This window comes from Gobio gobio (genome assembly GCF_949357685.1).
Source record: "Gobio gobio genome assembly, chromosome: 5".
NCBI lineage: Eukaryota > Metazoa > Chordata > Actinopteri > Cypriniformes > Gobionidae > Gobio > Gobio gobio.
This window is the reverse complement of record NC_137101.1, coordinates 7,689,133-7,707,774: the sequence shown is the minus strand read 5'-3', so window position 1 is coordinate 7,707,774 and position 18,642 is coordinate 7,689,133. Positions and strand designations below refer to the sequence as shown.

Genomic DNA, 18,642 nt, shown 5'->3' with positions numbered 1-18,642 from the left:
GACTGAAAGACCCAATAACAGGTAGGATGCGCTTTGGCCTTTGAAGCAATCTGCCGATTTATGACGCATGGGAATGAACGTGGGAACAATGGCAAACGGGAACGATGATTGTGGAATCCTCCCCCTCCATAATGACACCCTGATCCATACCGACATTCAGTCTGATTACACCAGCCATTTATCCACAACAATTTCCACTAGGGAAGGTCAGCAAAAGGCAGAAGTAGAAAACACAACCTGTATGAATGTCTGTGGACCCACTACAAATTAAAAAAGGAGCAGCTGTTCACAAAAACACACCTTGTCTGATGGTTAATTGAATAATACGATATAATAAAAAAAATATTTATAATATTCACATTACATATGATTTTATACAATCATAAGAAATATTAAGATCTAAATTTATTATATTTAAATATAATAAATTTAGATCTTAATATTACTATATATATATATATATATATATATATATATATATATATATACATTTAAATAATTAATTGTATATAATATTTATGTATTTAAAATAGCTACAATGATTATTTTATTAATTATAAAAATTAATTAGCACACTTTCTACTTAATGAATTAGCAACATTTATTTATTGAAATATTGAAATATGTTAATATTAAATGTATTTGTGTAAAACTAGATTTAATATAAAATATATAAATTATATAGGTTTCATTTTATTATATATATTATTAATAGATAAATATGTTGTATTAAAGGGGTCATGATATAAGAAATAAAATTTTCTTGATCTTTTGACAAATAAGAGGTCTTTGTATCAATAAAATTTCATAACTTTAAATGTCTCCTCATTATAAACAAAGCATTTATTTTATGAAGCTCCAAAAATGGCTCGTTTTGATATTGCGGGATCTGTGACATCACACGGGCAAATACATTTGCATATCACCGCCTCCAGAGCAAGATATCGATGAATAGTTATACATCATCGCACCATAGGCCCCGCCCACTGACATTTGCCTACACTGGATGTGAATGTCACATCAAAAGCAAAAAAAAAGCCATTATAATCACTGATTCTGTCTACAATGGATACAGATTAGGGATGCACCGAATCCAGGACTGGGGTTTGGATTCGGCCGAATCAGAATTTTTTTCCACCGAACCGAACCCTAGGCTTGCACTATGCGCGCTCCGCTGGTCGAATGTAATGACGGCGCCATTGAAAGTGAAAATGAAACTCATGAACAGAAAACGTGGCAGTACTTTAAATAAAAAGAAGGCGATTGAAGTCGAGCTACATGTTCAATTTGCAATGCCGATTTGTCTCATGGTGGCAAGGACCCTAAACAACAGCCGCTGTTAAAACATTTATGTATTACATGTATTCTATGTTACCGTGCAAACAGCCGCATACAGATCAGATAAAATATAAATAAAAAGAATAAAAAAATTAGGCCTACACTAAATATTTTTCACTTAAATAATTACCAAATTAAGATGGCAAAACGAAAATACACTGAATCCGTTTGAAGCTTTGATAAAACTGGAATCTTTTTTCTTTTTTTTTGTCAAATAAAAATAGCAGGCCTTGGCTACCTCAATCCACACCTTGTATGTTTTTTAGTTTTTTTTTAGTAACATGTCTTCGTGATATGGGTTAGTCTGGAGCGTAGCCTGTTGACAGTTAAACCCTCAGCAGAAAACACCCTCTCAAACCTTCTATCTCCACAGCGCGCAAGCCTCGCTGACTGCGCTCTCCGTTGCGCTGTTCTTTGAAATGACAGAGGATGACTCAGGGTAATTTTTCTATAAACCATCAGGAAACAGTGGCAAGAAGAACATACGCGACAATGTTTACTTTAGTAAACTTGACCAAAACCACACTATTAAAAGCCTTAAATGTCCCATGGCATGAAAATTTCATTTTATGAGGTTTTTTAACATTAATATGAGTTCCCCTAGCCTGTATATGGTACCCAAGTGGCTAGAAATTTTGATGGGTGTAAACCGAGTTCTGGCTGTCTTTCTCTGCCTTTTAGAAAATGACAGCTCAGACGAGCTGATCTTAATTTTTCCTGTTATGACGTCATACCAGGAAAGGTTATGTCAGCACAGGCTTTACAAACAGACTTTACAATATGGATTCGACAGCACCGCGACAAACAGTGAGTAACAGTGTTCATTAATGCCTGATCTGTGATCAGTGATTTCTGATGTGTAGCTAAACATTCAAGTTCACACAGACTTTCTTTCTAGACCGTTTAATGATCGCCGTCTTGATGCCCTAAGCGTAATGCATCAGTGAATCAAGCCAGTGACTAAAACGATCGTTTCTGTTAGTAGCAATCAAAGAACACTCTTTATAATGTCCGGAGCGCTCAATCACGCATTGCGAGTGTATCTGCACACTTGCCCAAACTGCCGTTATAATGAATGACGCTGTTGTGCTGCACAAAGCTCTTACTGTATTCATTTCGACGTTGTGTTTGCTGTTAGTTGTGGTGAAAGCATTTTGTGAGAGAAAACGCGTTGCAATGACGAGATCACTGCATTCACGCGATCAACAGACTGTCTGTGTACTCAATGCTCATCACTGCAGCCTTTCATGTGATAGGAATAGATAATAAAATAATGCTATAATCCACACTTTGACGATTCGTTCATCTCGACGGCTGTAATGGTACATTACATGTGTTACAAAGTTCGTAGAATAAGGTGGAAGAAGGCAGAGTCCACGTGACTGGGACTGTTTATTCAGAATCTCTCAGCTACAAATAAGCTTGCGCTAACAGCACAGTGCTCTCAACAACTCAATAAAATACAATAAAACTTCCTCCAGCTCTCCGTGGTTCACGAGTGCGCTGTCAGTCTCTCATGCATGCAGTGCGTGCAGTGCCTCGCTAAACCACGCCCCCTCCGCAACATAATCTAACACTCATTTCAAATGCAAAGATGTCAGCCAATCACAACAGTGGGCGTTTTCACTGAAGTCTCACAGCAGATACGCCCCTTGAAACAGGGCATTCAGCCAGAGGGGTAAAAACAGTATAGAAAAAAATGCCTTTTATTTCTAAATTATGAATTTTTTTTATGTAAAAATCATACTAACAATTTAAGTACACCTCAGGAAACATTATAAAATAATAGAAAAATGCCATATCATGGGACCTTTAAACAAGGGTTCAGATGGCACTGATGTCCCGGGAATACAGAGAGAACGCCTCGCTAGAGTGGCCAGCCTCGGGAAGCGCCTTTCATTTGCTTTCCACCAGTCAGGAACTGGTACTACTGCTGTATTTTTCTGTCGAAATAGTCCCACACAGTAAGCTTTTCCATTGCTTCATTTTGCGATATATATCTGGTTTGTGGTTGCACATGTTGACGCGCTCCGTGAGTGAACAAATAACGCTATACAGCATATTTCTTATGCATCAAAAAAACCGAACAAAAAAGCATTAAAAACATTTAAACCGTTAAACTGATAGTATTAATCGGTCAAAGTTCTTACTTTCGGTTAACGGTTAAATGGTCAATAGCATCCCTACACTGCTGTGGACGTTGTTTACTTCATTAATGTGTTTACTGTGATAATGGACTGAGGATGGGAGTAGGATTCGGTATTCGGATTCGGCCGAATCTTAACCAGTGGATTCGGTAATCAGCCGAACCCCAAAAATCTGGATTCGGTGCATCCCTAATACAGATTCACGACTCCATGCACTTGAGTCTGTCAACAACAGAACAAATGGAAGAGTCCAGTTTAAACAGCTCATTTGTGTCTCAGTACAGACTTCAGAATGATCCCAGCATCAAAAACGAGTGGTTGGTTTATTTTAATGGCATCCCAGATCGCATCAGAGGATTATATGTTTGTTCGGAGCATTTTATTTTGCAACCGTGGAACAGTGTAAAGGAGAGTTTGCAAAGAAGCATTTGTTGAAAGATGAAGCAGCCGACTGTACCGCATGCAGTCATCAACGCAAACCTTAAGTCATTTATTTCATAATGCTTTGTCAGTAAATGACGGTTTTATATGTTTAATGCAATAGCGAGTGGCCGTTAATACTGTTTCCTATGCAATGACGTTAGCCAATCAAAGCCTTAAAGGTGTCGCCCCTTAAAAAAGACATTTAGACATAAGACATTTTAGCTTTTTTTCCTTTATATAAAATCAATCCTCTTGTGACCAGTTGCTAGAATGTAGCTTGGGTGTGAGTAACTTGTAGTGTTGTTTCCATGACAACTAAGCTTGTGTACACCATAAAGCAAGGCCGATTGTTCAATAATTTACACATCAACACTTGCTGTAGGAAAAACATATGTATTTGTATACATTGCGTCCTCCGTGTGCTCCATGAATAAAACTGAGATCATGAGGTATAACAGCAGAGGTGCTTCTGAGGACGTAGGCGGGCGTCTCTAAATGCTCTATCCGCAGGTTATCAGAGCATGTAGATTAGAGGAAAAGAGCTGCAGCCCCCGCAGCAGATGGAGACGGGAGAGGGACCGATGCCAGAGGCAGGAATCACAGGCACCCCTGGGGTTTGGAAAACATGGGTCGATAGGGGACTGACATGCTACAGTAACCAATGTGAGCAGATTCAACAACTCTGTCCCAAAAACCAAGTGAGCAGTCTGAGTCTGCGTATACAGTGAAACGGAACCTAATAAGCGACTACATAAGCACACTATTAGATACTGAATATGCAGTATTCGCCTGTTTGTATCCATCGCAAAGCATTCCAGGATAGGCTTTTCCCATAAATGTAAAAACATTGAAAGCCAATTCAGAATGCTTTCTCTGTAATGTTCACAATAAAAGGTATCTAGTCCATTGCATTCGCCTAAATGTTCCCACAGTAAAGGATGCTAATACGGATTAGAAGTGAAGAAAGGGCGAGAAAATAACGTTTTAAAGCGTCCCTGTGGGATATTGCTCAGATTGCGAGACAACGGTATCTGTTCACAGAAATTCACAAATAGTGCATAATAACATGAAAAACAAACAAACAAAAAAATAGACATTTCCCACACATCAGGAGAAATCTGAAGTGTTATAGAGTCACTGTGTGACTGTCAGCTGAAGTTCCAAGGGTCTATGAACAAATTAGCATTCAAGCTTGACAACTTTTGTTTGAGGAGAGAGGGTTTTACGTGAAACAATTGCAGTTAAACAGAGAAACGTGTATCGTTCTATTTCTTCACAGGTCTGTGCTGGGCCTCACAATCAAGCGTGTTCTTTCACATGTTAATTCATTTAGTTTCGACTCAGTGAACACACACACACACACACACACACACACACACACAGTATCCTAGTCTACTTCAATCATTCAAACAAGATTTGTTCACTGAGTGACTCAGATTTGGTCCCTTTTCCAGGTACGAGAAAGACTGTAAACATGCTTATCAGGTTAAAAACGGATAATTAAAAAAATTATTTAGACATGGACTAAAAGCCACAAAACTTTCCTGTTCCATTCCGTTCTGTTTTTTATGGAAGCTTGTTCCCGCCACTGAATAGAAAATAAAAAAGGTAACTTCTGACTTCAGAATTTGTGTGATATAAATGCACAATCGAGATAAATAATGTCAGAATTACGAGAAAAGAGTCAGAATTGCGAGATATAAAATCACAATTGTGAGAAAAGAGTCAGAATTGCAAGATATAAAGTAGTGTTGTCAAAAGTACCGACCCCGATTCCAAGTCAGTACTGAAATTTTAAAAAATGTGACGCTTTGAGCGCTGTTGAGCCTAATCGTAAACACCTCTGACTGGCCATTGTGCTCACATGCACATCAAATTTGTCTGTGATTGGCTACAATGACCAGCGTCAGAATTGTGAGAAAAGTCAGAATTGTGAGAAAAAAGTCAGAATTGTGAGATATAAAGTTGCCATTGTGAGAACAGAGTCCGAATCGCGGGATATGAAGTCAGAATTGCATGAAAAAAAGTCTGATTTGCGAGAAAAAAGTCAGAATTTCAAAGATAATTGAGACTTTATATCACGCATTTCTGAGAAAAAAAAGTCAGAATCGTGAGATAAAAAGTCACGATTACCTTTTTATTTTTTTATCCTGTGGTTGAAACAAGCTTCCATAGTTTTTCTACCATTTTCAAAGCGTCCTCCGGCTCGATTTAAAAGCCACAAGTCAAGGGCCTCGCACAATCCTGAATGTCACTTACTCTCTTTAAAGACTTTAGTATCTTAAAGTGTCTAAGACTTTCAGCTAATCTCCTGCACAGGCGGGTCAGTGGCAGTGTGTGCTGGTACCGCTCATTCAGAAGGTCGACTCACTGCCGTCTTTCTAATGGAGAACGGACATTGATCCGTCATTATTCACTTCCATCTACTGCTACCTTATCCCTATCTCTCACTCAAAGGAGAAAAGGTTTTTAAGGCTCTAAGCCAGTGGCATGCCACACTGAAGTCTGGTAAAAGCCACACAATAAGGGCATTTGTTCGTTGTCTACCCACCTGTGTACGACCAGTCAACGTCCTCTGTGAATTTGCGCTGCCCTCTTAGGTACGGCGTGGCCAGATCTGGAATGGGAAAGATGAGGAGAGTTGGAAGCAATGCACCAGTAATTCAGAGGAGCACAAATGCATGAGGCGTAAAGCCTGTGTCCTGTACCCGTACAGTCTTTCATTTCATAGAAATCACAAAATAAAACAAAAATGAATAGTGTTAATAAGCCATTATACAAGTGCAATGCAAAAGTTGCCAGCATGAGGCTAGGTTGCATGATGCAGTTGCTAGGGTGTTGCTAAGGTGTTCAAAGAGGTGTATATACAGTAGTGCATTGCTATAGTGAATTGCTTTGTGATTTCTAGGGTGTTGTGGATGTTTACTAGGGCGTTGTTATGTAGTTGCTAAGGTGTTCTAAGTGGCACATATAGTGCATTTCTATGTGGTTGCTAGGGTGTTGCTAAGGTGTTCTAAGGGGTGTATATAGTGCATTTCTACATAGTGAAATTACTTTGTGATTTCTAGGGTGTTGTGGATGTTTACTAGAGCGTTGCTATGTAGTTGCTAAGGTGTTCTAAGTGGCATATATAGTTAATTACTGTGTGGTTGCTAGGGTGTTGCTATGTAGTTGCTAATGTGTTCTAAGTGGCATATATAGTGAATTACTGTGTGGTTGCTAGGGTGTTGCTATGTTGCTGCTAAGGTGTTCTAAGTGTCATATATAGTGAATTACTATGTGGTTGCTAGGGTGTTGCTTTGTTGCTGCTAAGGTGTTCTAAGTGGAGTATATGGTGCATTGCTATTTAGTGAATTGCTTTGCGATTTCTAGGGTGTTGTGGATGTTTACTAGGACGTTGTTATGTAGTTGCTAAGATGTTCTAAGTGGCATATATTGTACATTACTATGTGGTTGCTAGGGTGTTACTAGGGTGTTCTAAGGGGTGTATATAGTGAATTGGTATATAGTGATTTGTTTGTGATTTCAAGGGTGTTGTGGATGTTTACAGGGCCGGCCCTGACCAATTTGCTGCCCTAGGCAAGATTTTATTTGGTGCCCCTTGTATCAAGGTTTAGCACTACACGTTATCAGTCTAAGTTGTGGAAACACTCGTACAGTTTTATTTTTGTAATGCATTGATGTTTTATTTTTATTGTTGTTGTTTTATATGATGTCCAGTCCATTCTACCCCATCATTATGTTCATGATATTATTATTATTATTTTATTTTTTAAAGGCTGATGATAGTTAAACTATACAAAAATAGCACCTACGCCACATTACAGCCTAAACACAAAGAGCAAGAGTAATAGCATCTAGCATTCATGCACAAACTATTCATTGAGAACTAGCAAAAGTGTTTGTTTTCCAGTAGATGGCAGCAATCTTACACTTGACTATGAGCATTCATGTTTTCACCAGGAATTAAACTGTGAAATTTAGATATTTAATGTGAATTTTACCTAAAATGTTGCCATTTTGTTATTCTGTTGCCTCTGGCTTGGCGTGCTCAGTTGGGGACACTACATTTTTCAACTAAACATCGAAATAAATCTAAATAATAAACTAAATTAACCATTTAAACTAAATTACTGATCGAATTATTGATCTAAAGCCCACACTGTCACTGTATGATAATTGAAATGAACTGATGACATCAGCGTTTTTTCCAGAATGGCTATACAGCTGAATAAAACTATGTTGCATTTTTTTCCTGTTTAACACTGTAAAGCTGCTTTGAAACAATCTACATTGTTAAAAGCGCTATATAAATAAAGTTGACTTGACTTGACTATTTTAAATGAACCTGTATATAAATATCATTACTAATTTTGGCAAATACATTGTAAAATTGCTATATATCCCCTTAAAACTGCACAACTGCAGAGTAAAAACATTAAGCTATTAAAAAAAGTGATATTACATGCGTTTAATATATATATATATATATATAAGGATTTTTTTTTTTTTTTACAAAATCACACTGGCTGTGTGGCCTCTGGAGAACCCAGAACAGCTGCTTGCATAGTTTAAGGTAAAAATAACGAATTAAATTAGTGAACATTAGTATTTTACCACTATGCAATTAGATACACTGTTCATTCATTAGCCTACATCACTTTACTTCGGTCTTTACACTGCAAAAAATGCTCTTCTTATTTAGTATTTATTTCTTGTTTCCAGTATAAAATCTAAAAATTCTTAAATCAAGATGCCTTTACTATAGATAAGTAAAATGACATTAGATATTTTTTCTTATTTCCTGGGGGAAAAAATCAAAATGAAGTGAGTTTTTTGCTTAAAACAAGCAAAATTATCTGCCAATGGGGTGAGAAAAATAATCTTATTTCTGTTTGGGAAAGAAACAAGATTTCAATCAGGAACAAGATTATTTTTCTCACCCCATTGGCAGATCATTTTGCTTGTTATAAGCAAAAACTCACTTCAGTTTGATTTTATTTTCAAGAAAACATATCTTATGTCATTTAACTTATCTAGTAAATGCATCTTGATTTAAGAATTTTTAGATATTTAGACTAGAAACAAGACACAAATACTAAGTAAGAAGAGCAGTGTATTCCTTATCTTCCCATCATCAGAGGGCTTCTGTCTTTTTTACAATTCGGCCATCCGTCATAAATGATCAGGCAACTTTCACTGAGTCTACACCTGGCGCGCACCCTAAAAAATAAAAGCAATCCTGTCTGCTTTGGATGCGGCGAAAGGCGGCGCGACACAACAATTTCCCCTAACGTTAAACTGATTGCACGTTATATTTCTGACGCACTTCAAGTAGCTCGGCGGGGGGAGATTGATGCGGCGGACTGGGAAGAGGCGGGGGACTCTTTTTTTGCGCTTTATTTGGTAATATTTCAAATGAATATTAATAAAATATCGGTAATACATTTTGGCGCCCCTAAGGATGTGGGCGCCCCTAGCATTTGCCTATTCCGCCTATGCCACGGGCCGGCCCTGGATGTTTACTAGGGCGTTGTTATGTAGTCCCTAAGGTGTTCTAAGTGGCATATATAGTACATTACTATATGGTTGCTAGGGTGTTGCTATGTTGCTGCTAAGGTGTTCTAAGTGGAGTATATAATGAATTGCTGTATAGTGAATTACTTTGCGATTTCTAGGGTGTTATGGATGTTTACTAAGGCGTTGTTAAGTAGTTGCTAAGATGTTCTAAGTGGCATATATTGTGCATTACTATGTGGTTGCTAGGGTGTTCTAAGGGGGTGTATATAGTGAATTACTATATAGTGATTTGTTTGTGATTTCAAGGGTGTTGTGGATGTTTACAAGGGCATTGCTATGTAGTCGCTAAGGTGTTCTAAGTGGCATATATAGTGAATTACTATGTGGTTGCTAGGGTGTTGCTATGTTGCTGCTAAGGTGTTCTTAGTGGATTATATAATGAATTGCTACATAGTGAAATTACTTTGTGATTTCTAGGGTGTTGTGGATGTTTACTAGAGCGTTGCTATGTTGTTGCGAAGGTGTTCTAAGTGGCATATATAGTGAATTACTGTGTGGTTGCTAGGGTGTTGCTATGTTGCTGCTAAGGTGATCTAAGTGGAGTGTATAATGAATTGCTATATAGTGTTGTGGATGTTTACTAGGCCCTTGTTATGTAGTTGCTAAGGTGTTTCATATATAGTGCATTTCTATGTTGTTGCTAGGGTGTTGCTATGTTGTTGGTAAGGTGTTCTAGGTGGTATACGGTGAAAACTCAGAACACTGTGTGATTTTTAGGGTGTTGTGGATGTTTGCCAGTGTGTTGCTATGTTGCTGCTAAGGCGTTCTAAATAGAATATATTTCATTGCTATGTGGTTGAAGAGTGTTCTGGGTGGTTGCTAGGGTATTACAGTAGGTTATCCTTTTAAAACGAGGTCATCAGACTTAAGCGGCATTTCCTATTTCACCCTCTCTCGTTACTCTCTCCAGTGACTGTGGTGTAAATATCTCTAAATGAAAGTGTGATGAGTGACTGTCTGACTGACTGACTGTCTGATGTGTGTGCTATAGTGTATGGTGTCACATGTATGTGTGTGCTAGCCTAGAACACATGTGAGGTTGTGAGGACACCTGTCCAGACACATCAAAAGACAAATGTCACTGTGTACAAGGGAAAGTGGAGATGAAAGGACATATGACCTCATACACACACAGTTGTGTCCAGTTTGAAGCTCTAACAGCTAAGAAACAACTTCACATGCTTTGACAGTACACAAAGGAATAGTTTATCCAAAATAAAAATAAAAAAACTATTTCCAAGCCCCAGTGTAAAATGTCCTTCCAAGGGATTTGGATATGATGAAGCATGTAAAAGTCAGTTAAAGAGCACTTTAGCATTTGAACAGTCTTACCCCCTGACCTGACAGTGCTAACTCACCCTGCATGTAATACGGCCGGCCCTGCCACAGCCATCCCTGCCTACCAGAGCCCATGACTCAGTGAATGGTGACTGAGAACCACGGCTACAATAGATCCTTTGAAGACTTTTGCCACAGAACAGGCCATTATTACAAAGAATAGTCAGACACAAGTTATGTTCACAAACATAAGACCCTCTGCTGTCCATATAAGGGTCTTTCTTAGGAAAGAGTAAAACTATTTAAATATATTTTTTTAGTGATGTCAAATCGATTTATCGTGATTAATTGTATTTCACATAAAAGTTTGTAAATATTTGTACACACACACACACACATTAAATAATTTACAAACTATTTTGATAGATGTGATTAATCGCGATTAATCGATTTGACAGCACTAGTATTTTTATATACAATATTTAAAATAATCTACACTGTTATTTAAAAATACAATTATCATTTTATAATATAAAACAATAATTATAATATGTATTATTTATTGCTTAATTAATTATTATTTTTTAAATGGTTTATGCTTTCAAATCAATTAATCGCGATTAATCGCATCCAAAATAAAAGTTTGTGTTTACACAATATATATGTGTGTACTGTGTATAATTATTATGTATAAATACACACACATGCATGTATATATTTTTTTTATAGTTATATATAAAATATTTATATTGATATATAATATAAATTATATAAATATATATACAGTATATAGATGCAAATATTTCTTAAATATATACATTAATGAGTGTGTATTTATATATACATAATAATTATACACAGTACACACATATATATTATGTAAACACAAACTTACTTTGGATGCGATTAATCGATTTGACAGCACTAACATATATATTATACATTTAACAAATATTACACTATAATATTTGTTATAATATTATTAGGGCTGTCAAATGATTAATCGCGATTAATCACATCGAAAATAAAAGTTTGTGTTGACATAATGCATGTGTGTGTGCTGCATGATGATTATGTAAATTTGAATAAACACATATACATGTATATATTTAAGAAATATTTGCATGTATATACTGTATAGATATTCATATCATTTATTTAATATATAAATATCAATATTTTATATATAAATACAATTTTTTCTAAATTAAATATATGCATATGCGTGTGTGTTTTTATGTATATATAATAATTATACACAGTACACACACGTATTATCTAAACACAAACTTTTCTTTTGGATGCGATTAATCACGATTAATCGTTTGACAGCACTTAATATTATATATAATCAAATATTTTTTAACATTTAATTAATATGTATAATATATTACAATGTATTTGTTTTTTGCCATTCAAGGTTGAATGTTTGATCGGTATCAAGAGCAAATGAGTAAAAAATGTCTGTTAGCAAGCAAATATCTCTGCACCACACCACATTATTTAGTACATTCAGTATTCTTATGGTAAAACATGGTAAAATGCCCATTTATTTAGGACATTCCTTTTCCAAAAATAGGCTTTGTGTTTGACGGTACTGTGGAGTAAATCCCAGTTGGCAGGGCGATGAAACTGCGAGTGGAAAAAGCTCTTTTGCTCAGCTCGTCAAACAAAATCCAGGCCCGTTTCACAGGAACACAGTATCATACTCTGAGGAAGAGCAGCAACCTGCGCCTCACTAAAGCTCCGGAGATTCTCTGGCTTGGGTCCATTTCACAGGCACTGAAAGAAAAGCCTGGGGCAAATTAGATTAAAATTGCTCACAGTTTGATGTTAATGAGTCTATCGCCAATAAAACAAGCCCTTCACTGGACCCCTCTTAAATTTCACATCCTGCATTCTCACTGCTCGCTCGACGAAAAAAAGAATTGGGGATTTTCTTCGATTTTACAGTTAAACAGAATTATTAAATGTTTAGATATTTAATATAAAAATAAGCAGTAGGAGTTTAAGCCAGTGTTCATGTCATCTGAATTACAGTGATTATATGGCACGACTATTTCTATGGCAAGACTTAAAGGATTAGTTCACTTCAAAATGAAAATTTCCTGATAATAAAACTCACCCCCATCTCATCCAAGATGTTAATGTCATTCTTTCTTCCGTCGAAAAGAAATTAAGTTTTTTGAGGATTTTTCTTCACATAATGGTTTTCAATTGTAACCAACAGGTTGAAGGTCCAACTCAATGCAGTTTCAAAGCGTTTTGAAGGGCTTTAGAGGCTCTGCACGATCCCAGACGAGGAATAGAGTCTTATCTAGTGAAACCATTGGCCATTTTCTAAATAAAAAATAAACATTTATATACTTTTTAACCTCAAATGCGCGACTTCGATGTTGTTATTCTTCACTGCGTATGACGTCATCACGCCGGAAAGGTCACGCATGGGATAAACGTGGAAGAAGCGACCCAGTGTTAAAACGAACGTGCAAAGACTAAATCAAATGCCCTTTAAAAAAAAATAAAGGTAAAACAACGATGTCGGAGCATTTTAAAGGAGAACGTGAGATGGGTCATTACTTCCACCTACGCCACGGACATGACCTTTCCAACGTGATGACGTTATACGCAGTGAAGAATAACAACACTGAAGTCGCGCATTTGAGGTTAAAAAGTATATAAATGTTTTTTATTTTATTTAGAAAATGGCCAATGGTGTGGCTAGATAAGACTCTATTCCTCGTCTGGGATCGTGCAGAGCCTCTGAAGCCCTTCGAAGAGCTTTGAAACTGCATTGAGTTGGACCTTCAACCTGTTGGTTGCCTTTGAAATGCATTATGTGTAGAAAAATCCTGGAATGTTTTCATCAGAAAACGTAATTTCTTTTCGACTGAAGAAAGAAAGACATGAACATCTTGGATGAGATGGGGGTCAGTATCAGGAAATTTTCATTTTGAAGTGAACTAATCCTTTAATGGCAAAAAAAAAAAAATTGTCTAAAGGCCTGTTCACACCAATAATGATAACTATATTAGCGTACACTATTGTTGTGTTTATTCTAAGTGTGTGCTGCAGTTTTGTCGTCTGCCGCTTTAAATGCTCGAGCTCTTTAAAGTCAGGTGGATTCTGATTGGCTGTAAATGTTTTTATAGTTCATCAGCTGGAAAAAAAATTGCCCTGAAACTGATTCCAACGATAATGTTTCTCTGTGCCGTTATCGTTATAGTGGTGCGAACTCTGCTATTTATTTTTATTCAGAACGATTTTTAAAACGATATCTTTATCGTAATCGTCCTGGGTGTGAACGAGCCTTAAATAATTTTTTTTTAAATATTATAGCTAATAATTATAAATTGTTATGAATTCTATCGTTTGTATTTTAAACTATATTATAAATTATAATAATTATCAAATATTTTTAAATGTAATATTATTTACTTGTCTGTATTTTCAACATTCAACTGTTATCGGAGCGTGTTTTAAACAAAGTGTACAAGACAGCATTAGATATAATAAAATTACATATAAAAATGGTTACATGTGTGGAAATTGCTCAATTTAATCAATATATTTTATGTAATAATTTCATATAATAATAATAATATTTACATACAATTATTATTAAAAGGGATAGTTCCCGCAAAAAAAAAATTCCTAACCTGTATGATTTTTTTTGTTTTTTTGTTTCCCATCCACATTGATTTCCATAGTAGTTCTTTCTATACTATGAAAGTCAATGGGGACCAGCAAATGTTTGTTTATTGACATTCTTCAAAATATCATCTTTTGTGTTCAGCAGAAGGGACAGAACAACTTGAAAGGGAGTAAATTGTGACAGCATTTTTTTATTTTTGGGTGAACTGTTCCTTTACGAATAACTGTTGAAATTGAAATGGTTCCATGTGTCGAAGCCGCTGGCTATTTTTAACTGTGAAAGCCACTGCCATTTTAGTTGTTTTTACCTGACATCACAAAGTGTTTGACATAACATGTAGTTTTTCAGTCCTCTAAAACTTCCCAGTTCTGGCGTGAGCTCGCTTTAAGTGCAAAGTTTCTTGAATGAAAACTATCTGGCAGGCAGAAGTTGTTTACTACAGCCTGACTGCAGTCACACGGTCAAAGCCGTCGCACTCGGATGGTGGCTTTGACTGGGAAAGGCTCTCAGTATGCAGCCAGTAACCATGTGTCCAGTACCACATAGGAAATGGATGGGGGAGGGATGGTAACCATCCTCTGCCCTCTGCAAACGACTCTAGAGTAATTCAAATAAATAAGAGGATTAGAAAAGTCTCGGGGAAGCCGGCCAGCACGTCATGTTTCTAACCCATGAACAAAACACAGGCCCTTAAATCCGAGTCCCCCTCCTCGCCGTGCCACTAAATAACTTCCGACGCGGAGTTCCCTCCCCTCGTCTTGATGAAATGCAGCCTGTGAACTGTTTCGTGTCCGTCGCTGCTCTCACATGATGGAGAACACCTGTTTGACATCGAGAGGGCGCACAGGGCAACCGAACTGTTCAAATGGAAAGCTAATTGAATTATGACATGTGTTCCCAAGGGCATGGATTATATTTGGATCCCTAAGGTCAAGGGTTGGAAAACAGCAACTTGGGAAATAATTAAAGAAAGTTTAACGCTTCAATATAATAGCAGAACCTTTAGTGTTGGAAATATGACATCCCGAAATATAATCCATCTGTACTTGCCAAGATGAGAACTTTAAGGACTAGTTCACCCAAAAATGTTAATTCTGTCATCATTTACACACACACACTCTTATATTGCTTCAAACTTGTACGACTTTGTTTCTTCAGTGGAATACAAAAGTTTTTTTTGTTGTTGATTGTTTTGCCATACAATGAAAGTCAAAGGGGTCCAAACCTACCCTAAAGAGACATGGGATATGAAATGAGAAATAATATATTTCAATGTGTTTGCATTCTCTCGAAAAGAACACAAAAGTTTTGCGAGCGAATTTAAAGCTTCTCAGGGGAGAGAATGTAAAGGCATTGACATATAATTTTTCCTCCTCTAATTTTTTTCCTTCACCATATCCCTTTAGGGCTCAAACTAAACGAAAAGAAGCATAAATGGTTCAATACTTCAGCAAAAAAAAAAAAAAAAAAATTGTATTAATCCCCGAATAGGATTTTTGATTGGATATACACTGTAAAAAAAATATTTTCCGAAGTTATAAATAAAGCGTATGTAACCCTCGTTCCTTGAAGGAGGGAACAGAGACATTACATCGTCGTCACCTACGTATTGGGATCCCAATACATCGGTGATGTCGACATAATGTCAGACGTGTCTGACTGAAAGACACGCAGTGGAAAAACTAGCACTGAAAAAAGCGTGGATATGGTTATTTTTGCGGCTGATCTTATTGCAAATGCATTTGTAGGAGTTTCCCTTTCAGACGCAAAACGAATGGGAGGAGAGTATTTAAATGACGCATGGTGATTTACTAAGGTTTACACTCGTCAATTTACTGGTGTTTGTGCCATTATTTACCGCCCCAAAAAAGCACGTCTTAAAGGAGCACGCCGACTTTTTGGGACTAAATGGGTTAGATAAGTCCATACATACCATTCTCATCCCGTGCGTGCCATAACTCTGTCTGGCGCACCCACCGCTAGCCTAGCTTAGCACAAAGACTGGAAGTAAATGGCTCCAGCTAGCCTACTGCTCGATAAGTGACAAAATAACGGCAACATTTTCCTATTTACATGTTGTGATGTGTATAGTTACATCGTGTACTAAGACCGTCTAGAAAATCACAACTTTTCATTTTCTGTCTGTCTTAGTACACGATGTAACTATACACATCACAACATGTAAATAGGAAAATGTTGCCGTTATTTTGTCACTTATCGAGCAGTAGGCTAGCTGGAGCCATTTACTTCCAGTCTTTGTGCTAAGCTAGGCTAGCGGTGGGTTATCTAGGCTAATGGACTTATCTAACTCTGGGGGATACGGGGAATAAGCTTAAGTCCCAAAAAGTCGACGTGTTCCTTTAAACCAGACGCTAACTGGTAGATTGTGTTATACATTATGGAAATGATCGGCTGCGTCTGTGTTCTTTCATTTGTGCGTTGTCAGTAATCACGCACAGAACTTTCTACTCCCATTTGCACCTTTTTGGAATTGCGCTCTCATGCTTATTTGCCCTGTTTAGTAAATCTGGCCCTTAGTGTCGAACTACAATAACCATCAAGTTTACACCAAGCGGCAACCTCCCGCAGTTTCTCTTGAAGCCAATACGGAAGTGACATATACTGCAATTCATCGACTGGCCGCTAGAGACAGGCTCCAGAAGGGAGCAGAATCTCATTGAGCCCCATGTTAAAATGCCCAACTTTGTTAAAACATGGTTTACAGTCTGGTATAAATTGTGGTTTTGGTGTATACAGCTAATTTTTCCCTTCATGATAACTGTGAGGGGGGTGAATTTTTGTATAACTCATTTGTTTACATTATATAAAGCATTAAAGTTCTGCATAATTAAGGGCGTGGCCACTTCGAGTGACAGGTGGATAGCCATTTATCTGCTGTCTGTTAGTCATCGCGTCACTTCAGCTCCGCCCACGTCCCGCCTTTTTGCCCATTTTCTGTTAGCCGGGAGTGACGCGCTGCCAAGATGGCAACGGATGGCCATCTCGTCCATACTTTCGCTTCAGAACGGCTCATCAGAATCCTATGGGTGACGTCACGGACACTACGTCCATATTTTTTTACAGTCTATGGTTTACACACAATACCGACATAATGTCGAACGTGACCGACTGAAAGGGAACACAGATTATTGGAGTACATTTTATAAGAAAATAGCTACTATTTTAGCCTTTCTACTACAAAATGTCATGTTTAATTCAGTTTGTTATTTGCCATTTCTTTGCTATTATTGGTTAAATTTAGGCAATTTTAGAGTGAACATTTCTGTTTTTTGATGCTTTAGAGATGGGAATCGTGTCCTGGTGCATGTGTGCAGCAGCCTGTGCCAGCTGTTGCTGCAGGGGTCAGAGGGAAAGTGACATGTGGTCTGCGTGAGAACGCTGTGACTGTAGCTGAAGGTAATGCCAGTGAACAGCTGGGGGTTTATACCTTCCCTGACTGACACCCCGGCCCAGTTCTCATACTCTGCCCCGCCTCCAAAATTCACAGAAACGCTCAAATTCACTAATCCAACTTTGAGCAAATGAATTTGCCTTTATCACTGCACAGTTCTCTGTAAGATAAACAGAGATCTGAGGTTGTTTTTGAAGGACACTGGAGGGGGAAAAAATCAAGGCTGTGCTGCTGTTGTGGGAGTTATTATCCTCATCACTTTATTTTTTATTTTTGGATACTTTTTGTACGTACATCCTTGGCCCTGTTGTGGGGTTTCCATATTGACTGCGGATGAACAAAAATAAATTTCTTTTCAGCTTGTATAACTAGAAATAATTTTAACCTAACGACCACATTATTTAAAGAGCACCTATCATGGCATTTAAAATGTTCCAAATATTGTTTTAGAAGTCCCCAACAACAGTTTTGCATGCATGCAATGACAAAAAAGACTTTAGTTTTCTTATAATATGCATTTATTTTTACCTGTTTTGACAGCGATTCTCAAATGATTCCTTTAGTGATTCACTTTTCAAAACCCCGCCTTTACGTGACGCTAATCTGCGGCGATTGGTCCGATGACCCAGTCAGTTGTGATTGGTATAGTCTGTGCAGATATTCTCGGAAACGGAACGCCCATCAAAGTCTTATAATGACAGTAATTTGTTAATATGTGTCAGGAGTAGGGTTGGGAACCGAGAACCGGTTCTTATGCAGAACCGAAACTGATTTTTGAAAAATACCAGAACCGCGCGAAATTCCTAAGT

The 18,642-nt window shown here is 37.3% G+C and overlaps 1 protein-coding gene across 1 annotated transcript in view; it reads right to left on the bottom strand.

Annotated features, from left to right (window-relative positions):
• The window catches only part of ptprz1b (protein tyrosine phosphatase receptor type Z1b), a 65,560-nt gene that overhangs the window by 33,221 nt on the left and 13,697 nt on the right, over positions 1–18,642 (bottom strand). The window contains exon 2 of the mRNA XM_079816848.1: positions 6,460–6,525. Within this exon, the coding sequence (XP_079672974.1) occupies positions 6,460–6,525 (66 nt within the window). The remainder of the gene's footprint in view (positions 1–6,459; positions 6,526–18,642) is intronic.